We start from the raw sequence: 22,765 nt of genomic DNA, 5'->3' as shown, positions 1-22,765 counted from the left end.
CATAACATGAATATTTCAAGACGACGGACAGGCGAGAAACAAATATGTAAAATCTGTCTAAAACTTGTAAGGTATGATTATAAACTTACAGAAGAAGTGCCAAGTGATTCACAATTTATGATATATATATATATATATATATATATATATATATATATATATATATATATATATATATATATATATATATGCATCACTCACTATAAAGCGGGTGTCATGCACACATTTTTTAACGTTGTGATTCCCCCGGAAGCCAACGATATATTGATTGATTTAAATATACAACTAAACGAATTCACAAAATAAAAAGCATGGATACAGATTTGTGTATATATGTTTCATGGTGAACTAGTAGGACTACAGCTGGAATCGCTATCCTCTAATTGTCGTGGCATTTTTAACGTGGAGTCCACGCTGTTGTTGTTAACCGACAGTCTTGCCGAGCTATCGTGTGTCCATATATGGCTTCTGTCGTTTTCAGCACTGTTGTTGTCGTCATCAATTACTGATATATTGTCCGTGTCCTCGTCAGCACACACGTCAATATTGTCTGGGTCGGCCAAAGTCCGACTCGTATCCACGCCAGATCCAACACTTGAACTGGCTTCTTGGTCTTTGAAATTAGGTCGCTTCAAAGCCTCTTCTTCGCGTTTTTGCTTCCGCCATTTTGCTCGCCGGTTTTTAAACCATATCTGCAAAAGTAAAAAGAAAACAATAATGTAAGTCATATGTTACTGTGTTAAAATATTGTAACATATTAAAGTATTTTGAAATATGCAAATTATTGTCCAATGTATATTTTTATCACAAAATGTTTTACAGTCTCTCGTTTTGCAGAAGGTGGAAAGACATAATTACGAAAGAATTCAAAACTCCATAAAAAAATAAAATCTTTTCCATTTGTTGGTTTTAACCAAAATTTGTATTCCAAAAATTATAGAATAAGCGAATAAACGTGACGTAACATTGTAAATTTAAGGATCATTTTATTTTTCCTTTTTGGTTTTTAAAATTTATTTGCATACATATAGTTTAAATTTTCCTACCTCAACTCTTTCCTCTTTAAGATCAGTTTTCAAAGCAATTGTTTCTCTTAGGACGACGTCAGGGTAATGGGTTTTCTGGAATGTGTCTTCAAGAATTTCTAACTGTTCTTCAGTGAAAATTGTCCTATGACGTCGCTTCCTTCTCTGGCTGGAAAGTAGATCCGGTGTTGGAAATCCCGGCAGATGATGGTACGGAGCTGTTTGATTGGATTAAAAGAATTTATTAATACAAATATACATTAAATGTGGAAGCCACAGATGCCATTATTAAATTGCATAATACCATTTAAAAACAATTTAAGTAGAGATAAGATGGTGAAATAAATAAACTAAAAATATAATTCGAAAAGAATATAACTGTTTAATCTAGTTTATATCTGGAACATAAATACCACTGTGTATACAATGAGGACTTATTTTTTCCCTCGTACTGCAGATATCTTTCTATGCGTATAATGCAATTTAGGTTCTATATTGTATGCATATTGTGCTATTAGCGACTGCCTTTATAATGTTAAGAGTGGTGGTAAATATGAAGTACGGAAGCCCAGATTGAACAAATCGGACAGAGCCAGCTTAAAGCGCCTGCTCTATTGCCAGCTTGAGAATGGGAGCTTCACATCCTAAACTCAAATTCACAAAAAGGCGACAAGTGTGGCAAATCTGATAAGTTTTTTTCAGGAAATTTAATTTCGTGTCTTTTCCGTTTCATTAGGTATCTTATAAGATTGCCGTGTTATCAGGAACCGATCTACCCGGTTGGGTCGCCTACTGGGTATGATACTGGATAATACAGCTTTCTAAACCATTTAAAATTTTACGTCGAATAAAAGCATATGAATGGGATGTAATTATCATGTAAAAAGACGCGTCTTCTCTTTCTTCAGAAAAGTTTTTTCATTCTTAGAGTATTCTTGCCAAAGTTTATCACGTTCACTCATTATTTCAAATCTCTTAACAAACAAGGACGTGGATGGGGGCTAGAGGGAGCTACTATGTCAAGTAGAAGGCATTATGTAAAATTGCTTAAGTAGACAGATGACTGATTTTGATTTTATCAGCCACAACGTTTGTAAAACAATTACTAAATTAGAAAACTTGCCTTACATCAAAAGGAGCCGTCGCGTTAACATGATCTTATCTTTAAAAGATGGAGTGCCATTAATAACTTAACTTAGATAGTAAATCGGATAGCGGATGTCGGTTGGTATATAGTTTTAGGGCATGATAAAGGCTTTCTGTTCAAGATTACTCGGGACTGGTTAACATGCGGCCTATGAGCGTGAATCAAAGGCCTACACAAATCCTAAACTGCTATAATTGCACCTGATATAGCTATAATTTATGAAACTTGCCCCATGCAGAACATAACACCAGGTGTGAACACCTATTTAACATTTAAGGTCTTTGCATTTCGTTATGTCTTTGTCTCCATTAAAGTACGCTAGTCCTACAGTAGGCCTAAACACACGACATTCACCAATTTGTAGGGTTATCTTTTCTCTGAGTTACTTTATCAATTATATTTCAGAGAGTTCAAACTTGGATAATTAAAGATATATGTACATGCTGATGCAGCCTATATATACTCCGAATTTCTGATTTATCTGTTCTTGTAGTATACATGTAAAATACATATGGAAAATTTGACGTCTTAAAAGCCTTTTATAAGACGTCAATATCAAATGCCGTATAATTTTCTCAGAAAGACAATATCACGAAAAGATAAACAAAACATGCAACATGAAGGGAGTTTGATTGTAACAGATTCAATAATTTCAATGCCAGTACCAGGATCGATTTGTAATTTAAAAAATGTACAGCTATAAGGTATGTATCGAAATGGCATTTGTGTTAAATTAGCTTTTTTTTTCGCAACTAATATCTACATTTAAAGACAATGCTTTAAATATCCTGTCCAACAACTGGGGATGGGAGCAGAAAATTGGAAACACTTGCATTACCTAATCTTCAACATAGGTTCATATGTAATTTAATCAGAAAGTTCGATCAAAAGACCAAATTTTCAAAACCTTTGTCATTTTCAAGTACCACACTGACGATTTATAACAAGTGTCAATACTTCCAAACTATAAAATAATTATTAACAGTGCTCTTAATCTGCACAGCTTCTTGGGATGATTCCTCCAATGGCACGTTGACAATGGAATATTATTCGTTTATCCCCAAACAACAATCCTTTTAAGAGTTTTACTAAAAATCCTTTTCATGCGAAGTATCCGGTTATTTCATCGGAAATTTGGCATGTTTTTGCGGTGCCTCAGTTCCTTCCATTGTTGAGGGCATAGTATCACCAGGTGGCTGAGTTGAGGTCCGTTTAGCCCTTTAATCGCCACTCAGGCCTTTCCGACGATGCCCGGAGTTTTCCGAATTTTACCGGAAAGACGGTTCAAGGCTTCGATATTTTTGGACGAAGATTTAATAATATGGTTGACACGCATTCTTGACCACCTTGTGGAGTGCCGAGGCTTTTCTTTGAGTGCGATTAATGCGTGTTTAAAAGGGTCGGCTATGACGCTCGCTGAATATCGTGTTTGTATAGGTAATGTATCTGTTGTGGCTGCCGGAAAGGCGAGAGGCGAACCCATGCTGCTTCAATGCGTTTCTCATTGTTAGCCTTTTAGAGGAGATCTCAGTTGAGGGTGACGCTATGTACACACGGGCGCACGCCTTACTCATTGGGCCAAGAAAAGGCAGTCATACACAAGATCACCGTGAGGAAAACAGATTAACACACAATAGACATTCTTAGGGGATATAATCCTGTAAGCTTTCTGCTAGAATCTGGGCCGTCTAAGAAGAGGTTGGTAAGTGGCAGAGATTAAACGGAAACCTCGTCTGGATTCAAAAATCTATACATTATACATGACAGTAATTGGTTTCCGACCTTAGGGTCTGGAAAAGAACAGGAAGTGTCTGAAAAGTCAACCATATCTGACCCGAGATTATCAGCATGTCAAAGTTTGTGACACGTAACAGATAATGGGAAATATTGAAATCCTTTTGTCCCCATTGCACTTATGATTTTGATCTTTTTTCAACTTTTGGTTTGATACGCAACGATTTAAATTTACTAACAATGAAATTATGGCTGTCAACGTTGGCATTTCCGCTGTGAACTTCAGCGTTCTGCTTTCAAATTTCTAGCCGATTACCGGTGATCAAAAATACTAATTCTTTGATACGATACTTGACCATATGACTGAGCTTTCTCTAAATTAATCTGTGCAACGTATTGGTGGTTATTAGAAGCTGTACTAATGACGAAACAGATAATTACCAGCAAACTTATGGAGCAATACTATTTGACTTTAAAGTAAAATAATGATGAAGTTTGTATAAAATAACATGGCTTTCGTAGAAAAAGAAAAGGCACATCAATGAAAACATCATAAATATAATTGCAAATATTGTTTTAGTTGCCAAATTAATCTTACAGAAATTTTACTTTGCTAACAAAGACATTTATTAATCAGACTTTATTAAATACGCTATGAAAACTGACTCGCTTTGCAAAAGTTAAATTTAAAATTATCTGTATGTTGGACATGTTGTTAACAGTATTAAAATAATTTCGCCAGTGTATTTTGTATTGTTTTGCGAATACCTTTTATCAAGCGCCTTTGTTTTCTTTTGTCTTTCTCATAAAAATGCATTTCTCAAATACAAATGCATTTTCCTGTTACATTTTTTTCAATGTTTCCACTCAACACATGCCCAAATCATGTATATAAGTCATGACATATATTTCATCTCAGACTTTAACTTTGAAAAAATGATGAAACTTTAACCACAGATTAAATAATCATTAGAGAATAATTTTAAGTGTTTTTTATATTTCAACGAATATTTTTTAAAATATTTTTCCCCAATCCTCAACACAGTTAAACCAGTCGGTTGTGGCATCGGCCATTTTAAATCAAGAACAACTGAAAAAAATACGCACATGTTCACCTAAACTGGTACGTTGACCTTTGATTTCTGCTTTAATTCATAAATACATGAAATGTCATATTTTAGTTAAATATAATGTATATAGCATATATACATGCGATATAAATCTAAATGTGACTTTTACCTACAACAAAGGTTTATGAAGCAATTATTATTAACTAATTTTAATTGTCATGACAATTTCATTGAACCGTCAGACAGTTCATTAATTACAATATTTTTCTAAGAACTAACTCATGTGCTTGTTAAATGTATGTTACGCGTATATGTACATTTCTTATCTTTTTTTTGTTTATATAATTAAGACGTTTTCTTGATGGTACGATATTAATAATTTTATTCTTACAATATTTCACATACAAGGTTTGGAATCCAGCAAAACTTCATATATCAGACCATGCATCGCGAGACTAATATCGGGAGACTAATAACCGTATAGTTAGCATAAAAAAACACCCTCGAAGAATACGAATGCTCGTGTTAATATGGGTTCATTTAGGTGCGCTTAATCGACGCAAGTTGATAATTTCGCGGAGAACTTATTATTAAGATCTTTCCAAACACTTATTTGAACTTATTAAATACCGGTGGGTTTTGTGTACGAGATGAAATGAGGCGAACTTCCATCAAGGATGACTGCGGTCAGTGGATACTTTCTCTTAAGCGTCGCCTTACACCTCTGGCTTTATGAATTTAATTCGGTGGGATTAATGGCGAAGATATCTTGTTTGATCACAGATGGACGAATGCTCAAATGGGCAGAAAATAAGTTCAGTGATGTTGAAAAACATAATGAATGAGGCATGTTTCGTCCCCACTTCATAGAGAGGTTACCTTAAGGCTAAATTGCTGTCTTCAACCAAAATTCAAAAACATTCCGGCAATCATATGACGCGAAATCATTTCTGTAGCTTACGATTAAGCATGAAAAATTATGGAACGATTTATAAAATATTAAAATTCTTTGAAGATCTTTCCCACACTTTAATTAACAGCCAAAAAATCTTATTTTAATAAATAATAAGGGTTGAATAAAATACAGAGAGAGATATTTTTGTCTATACCAAAAAGTGATACTGTTTTAAAAATATTTCACCAATAACCACTAAAATTATTAAAGTAAAAAATCTAAATTTAAAATTAATATTTTACAATATCATAATTTTACATATAGCATACTTACACAATCCATTCCCTTGATGCGGAAGGTAGAGACCTGCGCACGGTAGATACAGGGAGTATGGGGAGTAACGCTGGAGTGACATGAGCTGTGATGACAACATTCTATTGTGCGAGGCATCTAACCGGGACGCGTCTCCATTCATGCCAGAGAGCAAGTCCGTTCCACCATTCTGGCCGTAACTCCTTAGAAGTTGTTCCGTGGCCAGAGAATACGGCATATTAAAATAGGGCAAAGTTCTTTGCTGCAACAGCGCACTGTGTGGATAGTGAAAGTTTAGCGGTGATCCTGGACTGCCTAAAAATTCTGGCTTTGGACGAACGACTTTTCTGTCTTCCATGGCGTCCTCAAATTGTCGACCACCTCTCATTCCTTTATATGTATACAGGGAAAATACGATAGTGCAGTGTTCCACGTGAAAATAAACACTGTCTACGACGGGATGGTGACTTCTGATGGTTCTGAAAGAGCTTTGACGACTTCACCCGGGGAAACTCTCTGAAGGCTGTGGGAGCAGCTTATATAGCCATCGTTAAAAGCTACGTTACTTAGGCTGCTGCGTCATAATCACACTAATCCCAAAAAGCTGCGTAAACGTCTGGAGTGTATTGAGAACGACAGAAGGACCCTTCCCGGCAAAACCTCACCCACTTGGAAAGATTCTCTTATGACTCGGACAGGTTTTGTTCTCCTCGCTTAGTCAGCTTCCCAATGTGATTCCAGTGATATCGGCTCTTGGAGAACTCTTCAGACCGATCACCTGTTTGCTTGTGCACTATCGGAAGGACAACAGGTCAGATGGCCCTTCCACTGACTATAGTAGTACCACTATCAAACTGACGACCGTCACCACCCGCGCATGCGTAAGGCCTGTCAATCACCTCCAAATCGCCTATCGGCCAATGAAAACCGCATATAAAGCGGGGGGTGAGACGATTACCACTCCCAACGTATTTCCTCAAAGGTATGTTGCCTTTGAAAGCCGCTAAAGAATAGAAAAGGGTAGAATGGTGGTGGACATCCCTGAGTGATTAACACTAACCATACACCCCCTGTTCTTGATTCATGTCAGTGGACTGTGGGAACTATAGACCTTTGCGGTCTGATAGATACTATCAGCTCACCCAAACACAAACGGTGGAAACAGGAGCTATTCACCGGCATAAATATATATTTAGATTTTTCCTTAACAGAGTTTAACCCCACTTATATTTAAGCCGTCCACAGCTTCTTTAACCTAAATAGAAACCATTCGATTAAATTTATAGACAAAATGTAGCCAGTCATCGCCAAACCCATATTTTAAATAAATCTGAATCTGGGTTGAGAATGTAAATTTAGTTGTGACGATATCGGGGGATCCGACTCAGATGACACTAATTGGGTATAAAGAATGCATGTTGAAGAGCACTCGAAGCACAGAGGGCATAATCCAGAAAATAACAGCACTACAATGTCAGGACGATTCTCTGTTTGTCTATGTCTTTATTCAATTACCCCAAACTGGGCGATATTTACCCGCGGTTGGCTAGCCTTTGCTTATTCTGGATTAACGCTGATAGAGTCAGGTGTTAAGCCGATGCACCTTTCTATAGATGATAAAAGGGGAAGGTGAGAACTGATTAGGGATGACCGCGCTGATGTCTACTCCATCCTGGTCGGCACACTTACTCCCGTGTCACCACACATACCCACTTGAGTGACTGACACCGAGCACTGCTAGCCTTTTGACCACAGATTAGGCAAAAACGCCGTCTGGTGTCTTAGAACAAATGACCAGATGCATCTCGGAGCTTTCAAGGGGCCTTTTATTAACGGGTGAAACAATACTCAGAATTATGAAACAAATTATTTTTTTTAAAATTTTAGCATTTATGTTAAAGACTTAAAGAATGTAATTTAGTGTACAGTTGCTGCTGAGTATTATTCCATGAAAGAAAGGCTCACAGATATTTTAAAATCTTACTTCAAGTGCTCTATAATGTGACTTTGTAATGAATCTATAGTACAACGCCAGCCCAGATATAAAACGGTTGAGCATGTCATTTGAAAACATTTTTGACCGTTTTGTACGATTCCTTATGCTTAAGGAGAACGAGAAAAATAATTACCGACACGAATCATACAATTTTCGCAAAGATATGTATGTACGGATTTCCCCACGTTACAATTTTGACAGCTTTATAATGGCTTTGGAAATTTTTCCAAGGTCTGACGGAGATGTGGTAATTACTGTGTTACTGCTCTGAGGTAATTAAGAATTCCCTTAATCGATAATGGACAAGATCAGATGTTTGTGGAGAAAATATTTTAAGTTAGTTATCATTTATCATTGTCATGAACAAGTTTTTCCGTTTGCAGTTTTACAAAGAAATGCATGACATTTGATGGGCGCCATTATAGTTTTGACCACAACACAGCCCATACACTTTTTAAAAAGGAGACCGACACATCATAAAACAGTTGTTAGAACGAAAAATATTTAAGATGTCTGTCATACTGATGTGACATGACTATTGTTCAAAATTCATTATCGGGTTTTCTTCATTCTGTACAAGATGATCTTACAGATCCCCGCGTCTTTTTGTCGTTGCATATTACCCAGTGCATAGATCTTATCGTCATTAAACAATTCACAGTCAATCTTGACTTGATAAGGATCATTCCATAATCTATTCCTGAAAGCCAAATCACTATCTTTTGTGACTGTATACATGTATATATATGAGACGGATCTCTTTATAACCCCAAACTTAATTATAAATTCACACGTCAAATATTAATTTATTCTAATATATAAGCATCCGTTGCATTCACTTTGAAACAGGTATACCTTCATTGTCTTAGTTTTAATGAAGCTGTTAAAGGCCTAGTTTACCTAGCGGCCCGATCTTCCATTCATGGTGTTAATATTTAAGGAAGCTTATTTTTCACTCGAGTCCAGTTGGATTCTTTTCACGCGTATACAAAGATTATTCTACGAAGCCCCTCCATGCAGTATTTGATGTTTGAAATCTGTGAATTTCTGTATCTTAAGCCTGCAGAAAGCCATTCCGTGACTTCCCTAAATGCAGAAAGTACAATTATAAGGGGAACCTCTATCCCTAAACACTTAATAGCGTGAGAAAACGCTTGCAAGTAAAGTCTTGGTTCCCGTTGAATTACATATATCACCTGGGATATATAAGCTGTGTACGTCAGAGGCATCTGCGCCCTTGTCTGTTCGCTATGAAATACATATTATTTTGTTTTAGTAAGGAAATTTCCATATAGCAACACACGATTGGGATATTTATATTTGTAGATAATAATTTGTTATTATTAATGCCAGTGTATTTTCCAGTTATTAAAACTCTTATTTAGCACGATTTTTTAAAATCACAAGTCGATCAACTAAAAATGAATATAAAAATGACGTAGAGAAATTTCGGCTCTATTCACCTCATGTATGCAGTAGTATAAATAAAATATAAATAAATAAACTGTGTAAATATAGAAATTGATATAAACTATGTACTATGTAAAATATGAACTCGCGTGTTTTATCTCATATAAACGATCTCTCATTTTAACAATATCGCATTTTAAAACAGAGGACTAGTTAACTTTGGCTTACTAAACCCTATATCGTTATCTTGAGCGAAGATAATAACATTCTTTGAGTCTAACTCAGCGTAAGGTGAAAAGGTGTGAATGATCCACATACACGTGCGCAAATATATATGGTAAAACAAAATGGCGATGCGGTAAACGCCAGGTAAGTGTATACACGATATCTTAACCGTATATATCGCATAATTTTAAATATTATTCGACAATGGTTATTATGAACAGGTTGTTATTCAATTTGTGATTAAGAAAGCGTACATTTTCATTGCATATGGTTTGTATTTGTGAAACCATTGCTTAAAACGATTTCCAAATAGACAACATAATAGGTGTATAAACATACATATATATGTAGGCCTCGTCACATATTCCCGTATCTATATCAAAGGCCCAAGGAAGGATATCTTTCAGGTGTACCAAGTGTTTGATCATTACAAGTGTAAAACCACAAATGGACATGCTCAGTTCAACTCTTTCAAACCATATACATTAAACTTATCTAAAATCACAGCTGACCATTTGCAAAAATAATAAACAAAAAACGATAGCTACCGCTATAGCTTTTTCATGCATGAATTTCATAAAAGCCGACATTATGCTCACATATGTTGTAACCACATCAAGGAGCCTGGCCTTCTACTGGACAAGCTGAATGAAACTACATAAATATATACCTGATGAGTATACTACCACATGAAAAAAAACGCCCCTTGACAAGCATTTCAGATTTCCTAAATTAAAATATGTTGTTAAAAAGAGATATTGAATTTAAAACGTTGTAAGTAAAACTCGATAATGTTGACGACATAATAAATTATACATAAAGCGCAAAAATCCTTAAAAGTTTTATTCAATGAGTTAACAGGTGTTGTTTTTCGCGTTAAAATGCACAACTTTACCTTTTAACGCAGCAATTAGATAAATGAGGGCGTGAAATTTTCGTGGTTTTTCCAAGTACACATATGGCGTTATCGTGGAGGGCTTCCCTTTATGTAGTGAGGAGACGTCAACTGCTTCTTTCAATCAGTGCATTTGCCAAATGCTCTCCACGACATCTTTGACATACCGTCGATGTGGAATGTGACTCTTATCATTCATTCATTCACCAAATTATTACACCTTCGATATGAATCGTTGTTTAATTTTTTCCCTCCGCATTACGCATACTATATTTAGGGGTCCACGCAGGTAGTCCCGCTTGACACTTATTGTTTTAGTTCAGATTATTATTATTAGGCTTCCAAGCTTCCCCCGGAAGACTCTTGTTCTCTCTCAGATTATTCTTCTTTTTCTTTCACAACAGTTTTTTTTATTTTGCGAGAAAACTGCGCGTCACAGCTGTTAACTTTCTGCAAATCGGTCGAGAAATGTGGAAGCTCGCTATTGGTCGTTTTAGTCACGTCATGACTTATGGTTGAATTTTTGAAAAAAAAACAAGATAGCAGTTAGATATAGTTTGACCTGCTTTTAGCTTTTTCCTACGGTGTATATTTTTTCTTTAACAATTACAGCTCATTTTGATGTAATTTTACAAATGTCAGGTGATTGGACACCGCTATGAAGCTGAAAATTTGTCAGTAGATAGATTAACTACAGATCTCCATTTTTGACTAAGGACCGCAGGGCTAGGGTTTGCCATTAAAATGCGTTTAAAAGCTTTTTATTTTTATTCATAGTCAGCTCGTAAAATTGCAATATCTCCAAAACCGGTAAAGGTAGAAAAAAGAAACTTGGCATTTTCAATAGCGAGCATATGAAGTAGCTGTTGACATTTTCTGCTGTTCGGCCAGTCACGTGATTTAGCAACCATTTTGAATTGATAAACTTAAACATCTTTTCTGTAATATCGGCTCATGATCTTTGGACGAAATTTCACTTGTAAGTCTCAGGTTGATCGCCGTGCCTATATTGTAAAAAAAAAAATTTGTTTGGTATACAAGTTATGCTGTAACTAAAATGAAATTAACTTAAAAGTATGTCAAGTCTAAAAACTGCTTCATAAGCTTAAATAATCACACTGTCCACTACTCCTTGGCGTCAGGATTGCAAATCTGTAAGATATATCTTTGTACTTGGTATAGATTTCAGGTTATGACCAAAAAATCATCAAAAATATGAAGTATGACGCAAAGTCCCCAACGCACATACGAAAACAAAACTGACAAAAGTTCTCATTCAAATAACACGGGAGTTTCGCGCTAGACTTCGCACTAGAAGTCGTTCACTGTAGAGTGCTGGCTACGTGGCACCAGACTAACAGTCCTATCAGCCTCTGGTTTAAGTCCAGTCTGTTCCTTACCATTCTTACTTTCTTTCTTTTGGCACATGGTATTTAGCAGTCTCAGGTTCAAAGTCAATGCTGAAATAACGCACAAATCAAATACAGTTCCTACTTAACGTAATCCAGAATGACAAATGATATGGACCATACCGTGAAACCTGGAGCGTGTTGATGTTGTAATCTTATTGTGGCTGAACGAAGCGGAGTGATGAACACATGTCAAATTTTACCAAATGCATGTCGGATTTAAGTATGAACACTATGATTCATTTGTACGAGATCTGGTTTCGCCAAGGTACATGCAATTCACTCGTTCGGAGAGTTCGTTGTTTAAAATGGCTTACCTCTGTTCTTTTTCGTCGTATTAGAAAAAGCTGGGGTCTTTTCAAAAGAGCATAGAACTGACAATTTGAAGGGTCTGTGGTGGAGGAAGTGGAAAGTTTTAAAAAGTGGACGCTAAAAGTTGTGTGTACAGATCGGTAACTTTTCTACCAATTTTGTGAGCGACACACAGCCTAGATCGTTTGACCGATTTGACTTGAAATTTTGCAATAACATTATCCAATACGTGAAGCAGTGGACTACGGAGCCCAATACTTTTTATGTCACGTGGTTTGGTGGCCATATTTGATATTATATGAGATCGTTTAAACATCTTCTCAAGAACCACTGAACCGATTGTTTTGAAATTTTATATGCAGGTAGACCATTGGTAGTCACATTAAGAATGAAAAATTCGTTGACTTCCGATGAAAACTTTGGAAGCTCGACTTGGTGGAAGTTGTGACATCACAAGTAGTTTTAAAATATCACAGAACTCGAGAACTATGGGAACTAGAAAATGTGAAACTATTGAAGCCCAAGACATGCTCTTTGCGTGATATGCCAACGGATTTGAGCTACGATTCATAGTTTTCTCGCTAGAAGCGTTTAAATGACAATGTCGGGTGTTATATTCGGCTCGTCCTAGTAACGGTTTGAGATAACAGGAAACACGGGGCCATAGCCAGTGGCAGCCAGTGATGTTTTTGACTAGACATGAATAATTTAGCTATATGGTATTATATACGATCATGCAACATGTCATGTGTGGTATTGTCTGTATATAGGGCCTGTGTTATCTTGTTCCCTAAGTTAATGACCATAAGGAATGTTCCAATGAAACCGTGATCATGTATTAGCGTTCAATACGGTAGAAATTTCGGACCTCCCCTACCCGAGAAGATTAGTAAACAACAGTGAATAATGAACTGTTATCAATAACAAAAGAACCACGAGAGTGAATAATCATTTAATGTCAAGCCCAACGGACCAGACGACTGAATAATCACACACGTGTATTGTATAAAAATGGATAGAATACGAAAGTCAATGATCATCTATTATTAAGGCCACAGTATAGAATACAGGTGTGAACATCATCTACATCATCAAGACATATATGTGCCGTTGTTGTACCTGAGGGAGATATGGATACAATGAAGTCTTAAGTGGTAAAAAGAGTTTGCAATATTAATTTTTTTCATTGGTGTTTTACGCCGTACTCAAGAATATTCCACTTATTTGACGGCGGTCAATATCATGGTGGGAGAAAACGGGTCAGAGCCTGGGAAACCCACGATCACCCGCAGAAACCTGGAAGACCTTCCCACGGACGGCTGGGAAGGATTCCCGCATGGGCTGGACTTGAACTTACAGCGGCCAAGTTGGTGGGAGGCCTCTGGGTCATTATGCCACGCTAAAAGGCAAACCCCCTCGGCCACGGATTACCCTGAGTTCGCAATAAGTCGTTATGAGACATGCTGTACACGGAAGGATTGCAGTCATATGATATCCTGATATGACTGAAATAAGGATAAAACTAGTAATGACAAAAGCAAATAAAAGTTGGTGACACAAAAGTTGTTTTTATATGTACCTACCACACGATTCACATGCAACAGAAAGTGTAACCATGGTATGTGAAATGTCAAGGCGCAAAAAAAGCTATTTTGCCGAAGGTGTTTCTTTTTTCTCAGAAGTGTCCGTATACATGTATATAGTTGATGATAACGTAAATATCGGAAACTGCAGTAACAGTCTCAGTAACTGTTGACATTTCAAAACATCATCCTGCAGTTTTTAAATAAATTCAATTATATAAGCTATAACAACGAAGATTACTTTAAAACGAAAAAACCCTACACAAAACAATAAATTGAAAAGGCAAGAAACTGCAAAATAAAGTTCAGAGAAGCCATAACATCTCAAAATCTGCAAAAATGATTACATAAAACGCTGGTGTGGAGTGGCGGTGATGTAAAAACTAACGTATTTCTAATAAGACAGTGCATCAAAATATGTAATATTATATTGGACTTTCAACGATTGTTATATACAGGATTTGTATTCAAAGCGAATCTGTATTTGTATTAGAGAGAGAAAAATGCAATTATAGAAAATGGGAAATGAATTTTTGTTTTAAATTTTAAAATAGATGGTTTAGGTTTAATATAACGGTGAGCGCATTTGGCATTCGGCGTTTAGAGGTATACAGCCGCTGTTTTATGGATACACGGTCCTGTGGCGTCCCACTCTGACTAGGCCAGGCCAAGCCTCACAAGGTTCACATTTTCACTACACTAACGACTTTCGAGTGACTTGGATGACAGTCAAAACGACAGGGAAACATCCTCTTTGTCAAGTTTGGGGCTGATACCGTGCTGGATTCTCATTTTTCTGAAGAAGTATTATCCTTGAATCGGATTAAGAATGCTTGCGGCCTGTTTGTTAATTAATGTTAATGGCACGATCTGTTAACGACCGTACGATCATCTGATACAGCCGCCATCTTGATTTGAAAAAAATTCCAGGATTTGACGCAAACGAGGGCATGGAAATGACGTGTTTATTTAAGCCTTGGACGTCCAAGTATGTCGCTTAGATTGGATACTAGGCGGCCGGGTGCTTGAGAGGGGAATTTCACAGTGCTTATCGTTGATGATAATAGCTTTGTGACAGAGCGGCCGACTTAAGGAGTCAAGCGGCAGTCCCCGGACCGACGTGTAGTGAAGTCCTAGTCAGAAATCAATAGCGAACTGTCTTAGAGCGCCTCGTTCTTGTCACCCACAGCTGCCCAGTGACGTACGCGACACGACTCACCCGGGGGTAAAGAAATCGGATAAACCGCACAGATTTCTTAAGTATCAAATCCGATCTTTTTAATTTCGTCAAGAAATGCTCGCCACTTTGTAACCTTTCAAATCAATTGGTCTGTACTAGGGTGTGAAGAGCACTTGGCAAACACCACGCTCTTCATTCTGCGACATGGTAATATCAATTTCAGTGGTATTCAATTTTGTTTGACATTCTACAGATAATTGTACTTGTTCCTTGAAACAATTCTCCATTCCGATTTTCATGATAAATTGTTATTTGAAGCAAGCATTCAGATGAAATAATTAATTTATTTTTACAAGCAAGCAATGTGCTCAGGACGTTTCATTAACTCATTGAGAATTATGTCCCAAAGATAAGAGGACACAAATGGTTATAACGGAAATTCACGTTTGTGGTTAAATACTTTAGGAATGGGTCTTGCGACTATGGACTTTCGACGCTCCTGAATGGTTTACGAGTTGTATACAAATGTTGGACTTGAATCATAGATTAAATTAGTACATATTTCGGCCAAACCCTTTCATCCCTCTGCTAATAGCAAAGGCATTCCGTAGATCCATCACAGCAAATCGTTCTCTTCATAAACTTATCCAGCGGTAAGCATATATGCAAGGCATGCCTAATTAATCAAGCAAATGTTTGCCCGCACATCTATACTGATTGGGGTCAATTTATTAATGATGAAATGATATGCAACAGAGTGTCTTCAGTGCATTATACAGCTTTCGATTGAAAACCTCTCGGATTCAGAGAATTTGGAACACGGTGGTCCATTCCCGGCATCGTAATTTGTAGTTTATTTGTAGAAGGCATCCAGAATCATAGCGTTCTAAATGTCATCAAAGCAAATAAGGGAAGACCGTGCCGGAGGGAACGGTTTAGAGTGGGGCCGAAAGGAAAGGGTCAGATGCATCTGAGAGCGCATTAGTATGGGATTGCCCGGATACTGTTTTGGTAAATTGGTTAAGCCTATTGACGTATCAAGCTCCAGCGTCCATTGGAAAAACGCACTTTACTGACGTCCAATGCTGGCCAGGATCTCCGCAAAAGTGCATTGCATGAAGGCGTTTCATTGCAAATGGCGAGAGTCAGTTTGTATCATATCCTTGAGAGAGAGATAGAGTGAAAAACACGAAGCTTAACGCCTGAATTGAAAATAAACTTCGTTGCATAAAAAGCCTTGTTTGATTTTCTTAATGCATAGTTAAACAAAACAGTCTGATTATTGATTGCATCTAGTTGCATCTGTTGTAAATTATTCAAAATAAATCATGGGATGATTCTGTATTATTTGTCCAAAGGTGAGTGTTCTACAGGATACGTTATTAGACGTCTTCATTTTGTCTTTCTGTTAGCAGATTTCAAATGGTTAAGGGAAACTTTTCGAGAGGTGAAGGGGCAAAATTACAATCTTTCGAACCCGAACATTCCGAACGTTTCAAGGCACACCTTTAAAGCCTTATTTTAAGGCAAATACAATTTAGCCGTATGAGACAGAATAGGTTTTAATGAGTTTTTTAAAATTAATAAACCGCTAAATCAATATGCATTTTGGTAAATTTGAATGATGTAAATGAACCCCTTATTTACGGATAAAGGGACATATTATCGGTAATACGGCATGTCGCATTTTGTAGTAAATGTTTTCTTATATAGCAACATAGGATTAGAATGTAGGTTAGAGCCCAAAGAGCTAGGAACATATTAGTAAACAATCGCTGGAGGGCTTTCGTGCAAAATCAATCAGATGATCATAACATCCACATATGCTATAGTCTCTGCGGATTTCCGCCAGATCATGGAAGATCACAGAAGAAAACATAATCGTGCATTCGTTGCATACATGTACCACAATCGGAGAACAAACACAGAAATCTAAAGAAATTTCCTTATCAGAAAATGGGTTTGGGCTTGACACTTAAAAGGCAAGCACCTTAACCACTCCGTCTCGGTCCACTGTCTTTCCCGAGTATTCTCTTGTATATTAAAAAATATTGAAAACATACATCAAATTCTGAAACATAAGATTTGCATATCACAGTGACCAGATATTACATCTTAACGGATGGGATATCAGGAATTGTCAGCTCAAGAGAAAGAGTATTTAAGAATTGCGGAGCTGACAATTCCTGATATCCCATCACTCAACATGCATTATATGTATTACTATACCCAGAAAAGTGTACTCGCTCAGTTAGTACTTTAGGTCGCCAAATTTATACATCGATGGCGTAACTAGCCATCATTCGGTTGTTTACAAACAAGCAGACGTTAGAGACGCACAAAAAGGGAGGTAGCTGCAGTAAAATAAACGCAAGTGGTCGTTGGATATTAGCACGAGATCGTTGACTTTTGCCTCGTGCACGCGGGGTATTACCTTGCGGCCGTGGCGTTGCTTAGCTAGAGTAAGAGTACGTGGTCATTGTACATCATGTTTAGCGGAATATCATTTAATCGTGAATTGAACAATGGAAACCAAGAATTACTCTATGAGGTATAATAATGGTCAACATGGAAGCGAGAGGGAAGGAATATATAGAAAGGAATAAATCCACTTGGAGCTAGGAACACTTCAAGCAACATTTAATCGAGTTTTCCTTCACTACCAAATGAATCAAATGATCAAAACATCCCTGTACCCATATCTGCGATATTCAGAAATTTGATTTTGCTCTTCCTTACTCCTTTAACTATTTCACCCACTACTACCAGATTATTGGTCGATATAAAGGGAAAGAGCAGAATGTCAGTTTTGAGCTTCATTATTTATCAAATCTTGTTCACGAACAGTTAGAATAAAACCCTGAAAGAAGTGAATTGACACCGATTACACCGTTTGTCAACTATCTCACTGTCGTCTTTGCATTGCTTTTACTTTCTGTGCTCTACGTCTATAAATACATTAATTTAATTTTTGTTTAAAACGATACTCAAGAAATTTATACTTTTAGGATATCGGTCAATTTTATGGTTGGAATCAACGACCTTTGATAAGTAATCGACAAACTTTCCCATCAAGGCTCCACAGGAACAACGAGAGCGAAGGAATGTTGATGAACGTCTTGTTGACAATGAACATCTCATGAAATGTTGAAATGAAGGGTGTCTTTAAGTCACAGCAAGTTAACATTTAACCTAGACATTAGGTGCGGACTTTCAACTTATTGTTCTGGCATCATTCATGACTGCTGACGTTTCTCTTTTACATGGCTTTGAACAGCTTCTATGCATGTGGCTGTGTGAGGAAATTACGTTGTTTGCTTTGGAATGGGCCTTGTGATTTTCCACTGATATCGTACTTTATCGGTTGACAGCATAGCGCATGAGTTACAAATGTTGGATTTGAAGCTTACATTCAAACGTCGGGTGTATTAAGGAAATGGTTATTGTTTTCGGTAAGTCGCCAATTTTTGCGTCTTCGGAGTGAAGATCGTCAAAAGATATTATGTGCAGTGTATTTTTGTCATTTTCACATGTCTGCTCAGTATTGCTTCTACATCCATACTCCAAAGGCAGATGAGCACAGCACATGTGAAGCTCTTGGCAATCGACAGTGTTTATCTCAAGTCTGTTTATTTGATTGTCTTGGTTGTAGTTTAACACCATAAGCAGGCATTTTTTCCGCTTACACTACAGGCAGATTTGGTGGTGGAACAGGAGTGCCCGAAAACCACACCGACATTCGACACAGTTAGGCGAATTTTCGCTCGTGTGACGTTATAGTGATGTTAGACCACATCAGAGACCACACCCGAACAGTTATTGCCACTGCAGTTCCGAGAACAATGTCTAGATTTAGGCATAAAATTCCTTGTCCAAGAATGGGATTGGATGTAACGATTAATTAAAATGACAAGCACATCATAACCACTCGGCCTAGGTCCATTTACTTTATAAAGTATGGTATGGCTTCCTTCCAAGACACCGAAAACACTCTTCAAGATCTGACATCGAGATTTGTAAATCACACTGACGTATAAGAACATTAGAGCAGAGAGAAATAAATAGGCTTGTGCTAGTTGCAAGGCGGTTGACACGCTTTCTGGGAATAACAATAATTCCACAGCCAGGCCTTTTGAAGGATGGTACTCAGCAGTTCATTGGAGACAACATACTTAACGGGCAACCAATGATACTGCCAAAGCGTCTTTGGAATGCTCTAAAAAAGTATCCAGCTTAGCGAAAATGATATTTATAGAAAGTGTATTTTAGGTATAGCAGTATATCTTTGAGAAATTCCCTATCTGGATTATTTCTGTCATGCAGTAGAAGTGTTACATGTTGAAGGCGTAATAGGTCATTCTTATGGAGATGTCCGATATTTTCCTCGGCTGGGAATAAATTGGCCATAAAATGCTCTGGTCATTGAAGTACGACACATGGACGTAGTGGGGAAAGCTATGGCGTATTGCCAGGGCGATTCTCATTAACATGTTTCCTGTGACCAGATCCAAAATGGCAAAATATAATAAAGTACTCAGAGATATCAAATCGGAGAGCAGGATTAAGACAAAAGAAAATTGGTTACAACACAGGAATTAACACAGATTTACAGTGTTCATTATCTGAGAGACTACTTAATCTTAGCCCACTAGATCTCATACGGAGTCTGCTGTCAAAGCCAGGCAGAGTGCTGGCCACAGGCCATTGTGTCCACATGCACTCCAGACAACAATGGTAAACGTCAAGCTTTGAGTTTAAATTTGTCAAGCCCTTCCCTGGATAATATCCGTAAGGAGACAAATTGCTCATGGTACTTAAATTGCAATGATGTCCTAATAGTACCATAAGCAACAGTTATATCTGGAATGTGGAGCAAGTATATTTCATATAACGGTAAAAAAAAGTATTTCGCCTGACGCGTCTTTTTTTACCTTTAAGGCAAAAAGAATAATATTATTTTAAGAAAGCTGAACTTTATTTATAATGAAATAATGATTATGGCATAACGCCACGTCGGCAATATTTCATCTTTGTCCTTACGAGAATTAGATTGCAGAATTACATTGTAGTAGACATCGCATACAATTTTGCGCAATATGTTTCTCTCTGTGACTGTCGTAAGATCCCGAGTAATTTGTTCTTTTATCTAGGTCATCTATGTGTTTTAACGTCAATACGGCTTTGTTCTAACAAGGTGAATGAAGATGACATTTGGGTTTACAGTTATGTCTTACACCTAATTAAATATGTAGGATATGAATGAAGAAAGGAGGGGTTATATATTTACGTTACATAAACAACATAACGGTATGGCGCTGAGTTAAGTTACGTTAACATGCATGTAATCACAAACAAAGGAATGAAGGACCAAGCAGGACTTTTAACCCAGGAGATCCTATTACCCTGAACTGAATCAGCATCCATTCCGTTCCCTTTTAATCCAATATGCAGTTGTGTGTTTATATCTATATACATAGGTTTCGAATAAGGAAAAGTATAAGTGAATTGTGACCTATTTCAAAGTGGGATACTTGATTTAATTCCCAACCAAATTACACAACGAGGAAGACAGAAGGCCACTCAGCGTCCATTTGGTGTCATAAACAGGCGCCACGTATGCGTTTCTTTTTTGCGGTGTGAGGGGGGGGTGGTGGTCTTGGAGGGGAGAATATGTAGTAATCTACGACAGCTGTACACATTTTACAGCGGATGTTGATATTTGTACAAAATTTTTACTTAATAGAATTATACGGTCTAGAATGTGTTTCTCATGAATTTCTTGAGGATGAAATATAGGCCTTTTCTCCGCCGCATTTAGACAGAGATACCCTCATAAAAAACACAAGTGGTTTGTGGTTCCACAATCAACCCTGTGTTATGCGCCATGTGGATTCATAATCGGTGCTACATGCGTAATCATGTACTATTTTGGTGCTATTTTGGCAATTCTGTACTGGGCACGGTGTAAAATCGTAATCGATGTTATCAATTGAATACTGGAGCCAAGAGTCAGTTTAATGAGCTCAGATCACATAGTGATGGCGTCAGCTTATGGCGCGACAGGATAATCATGTACGCTGATTCTCTCGTTCGGGTCAATACCTTTTGTCACATTATTCTTGCACATGAATTGGTCTCCCGACTCAGAGAGTCAAGAGCACAATAGAGCTGAGATTTCCAGCTTGTTACAAGACCAATGGTGTCTGGTCGCAATGCTACTGAATGATCCGATGAGGAGGACCAACAGGTGCTCGTTGTCTGAACATCATGCGATTTAATGGCCCGGTAAGTCTGACCAACAGGTACTCCTTGTCTGGTCATCATGCAACTTAATGGCCTGGTAAGTCTGACCAACAGTTACACGTTGTCTGGCCATCATGCGAATGAATGGTCAGGTCAGTTTGACAAACAGGTATACGCTGTCTGGCCATCATGCGAATGAATGGGCGGGTCAGTCTGACAAACAGGTACACGCTGTCTGGCCATCATGCGACTGAATGGTCGGGTCAGGCTGACAAACAGGTATACGCTGTCTGGCCATCATGCAACTGAATGGTCGGGCCAGTCTGACAAACAGGTACACGCTGTCTGGTAATCATGCGAATGAATGGTCGGGTCAGTCTGACAAACAGGTACGCGCTGTCTGGTAATCATGCGACTGAATGGTCGGACCAGTCTAATCAACAGGTACACGCTGTCTGGCCACCATGCGAATGAATGGTCGGGTCAGTCTGACAAACAGGTAAACGCTGTCTTGTAATCATGCGAATGAATGGTCGGGTCAGCCTGACAAACAGGTACGCGCTGTCTGGTAATCATGCGACTGAATGGTCGGGTCAGTCGGACCAACAGGTACACGCTGTCTGGCCATCATGCGAATGAATGGTCAGGTCAGTCTGACAAACAGGTACACGCTGTCTGGCCATTATGCGAATGAATGGCCGGGTCAGTTTGACAAACAGGTACACGCTGTCAGGCCATTATGTGACTGCATTGTCGGGTAAGGTTGACTAACAGGTACGCCCTGTCCGGTGTAACTGAATGATGGGTTAAATACGGAAGCCGGTTAGTCATGATCGTACAATTGTACATTTGTCTATCACAGGGGAACAGAGAAGGTATGATGGCGCAAAGTAATAACAAGGTGGTAGGAGCGACGGGACAAAATGGCACGACGAAGTAATGGGACGATGTGACGAAGCCATATTGAAAACTGCTGGAAGAAACGCGTTGGTATAAAGCTATGGAACAATAACAGGAGGCGATGGGACGATGGTGCGAAGCGATCACACGATGATAAGAAACGAAGACACGATGACCACCGCTTTGTGCAATCGTGGAGTGACTTAGCACTATCGGCATATCGTTTTCTGCCATCACCCTGTAAAAGCGGAGTGTTATGGTCTTTATTATTTTCTTCTCCATTACTTGTGCTTTTCAAAACAGTAGTGCACGAAGCGAAGGAGAAATAAAACAAAATAATTAAAAGTTAACGCCATGATTGTCAAAAGACTAATGATACGATTGTACGACGCGATGGTCATCGTGTCATCGGTCAGTCACATCATCCCA

General features: G+C 37.9%; 1 protein-coding gene across 1 annotated transcript in view; it reads right to left on the bottom strand.

Annotated features, from left to right (window-relative positions):
• Positions 1–338: 338 nt before the first annotated feature.
• The window catches only part of LOC135467034 (paired-like homeodomain transcription factor LEUTX), a 50,497-nt gene continuing 28,070 nt past the window's right edge, over positions 339–22,765 (bottom strand). The window contains exon 2 of the mRNA XM_064744791.1: positions 339–692. Coding sequence (XP_064600861.1) covers positions 339–692 — 354 coding nt within the window. The remainder of the gene's footprint in view (positions 693–22,765) is intronic.

This window comes from Liolophura sinensis, chromosome 6, assembly GCF_032854445.1.
Source record: "Liolophura sinensis isolate JHLJ2023 chromosome 6, CUHK_Ljap_v2, whole genome shotgun sequence".
NCBI lineage: Eukaryota > Metazoa > Mollusca > Polyplacophora > Chitonida > Chitonidae > Liolophura > Liolophura sinensis.
This window is presented reverse-complemented; position numbering and strand designations above follow the sequence as displayed.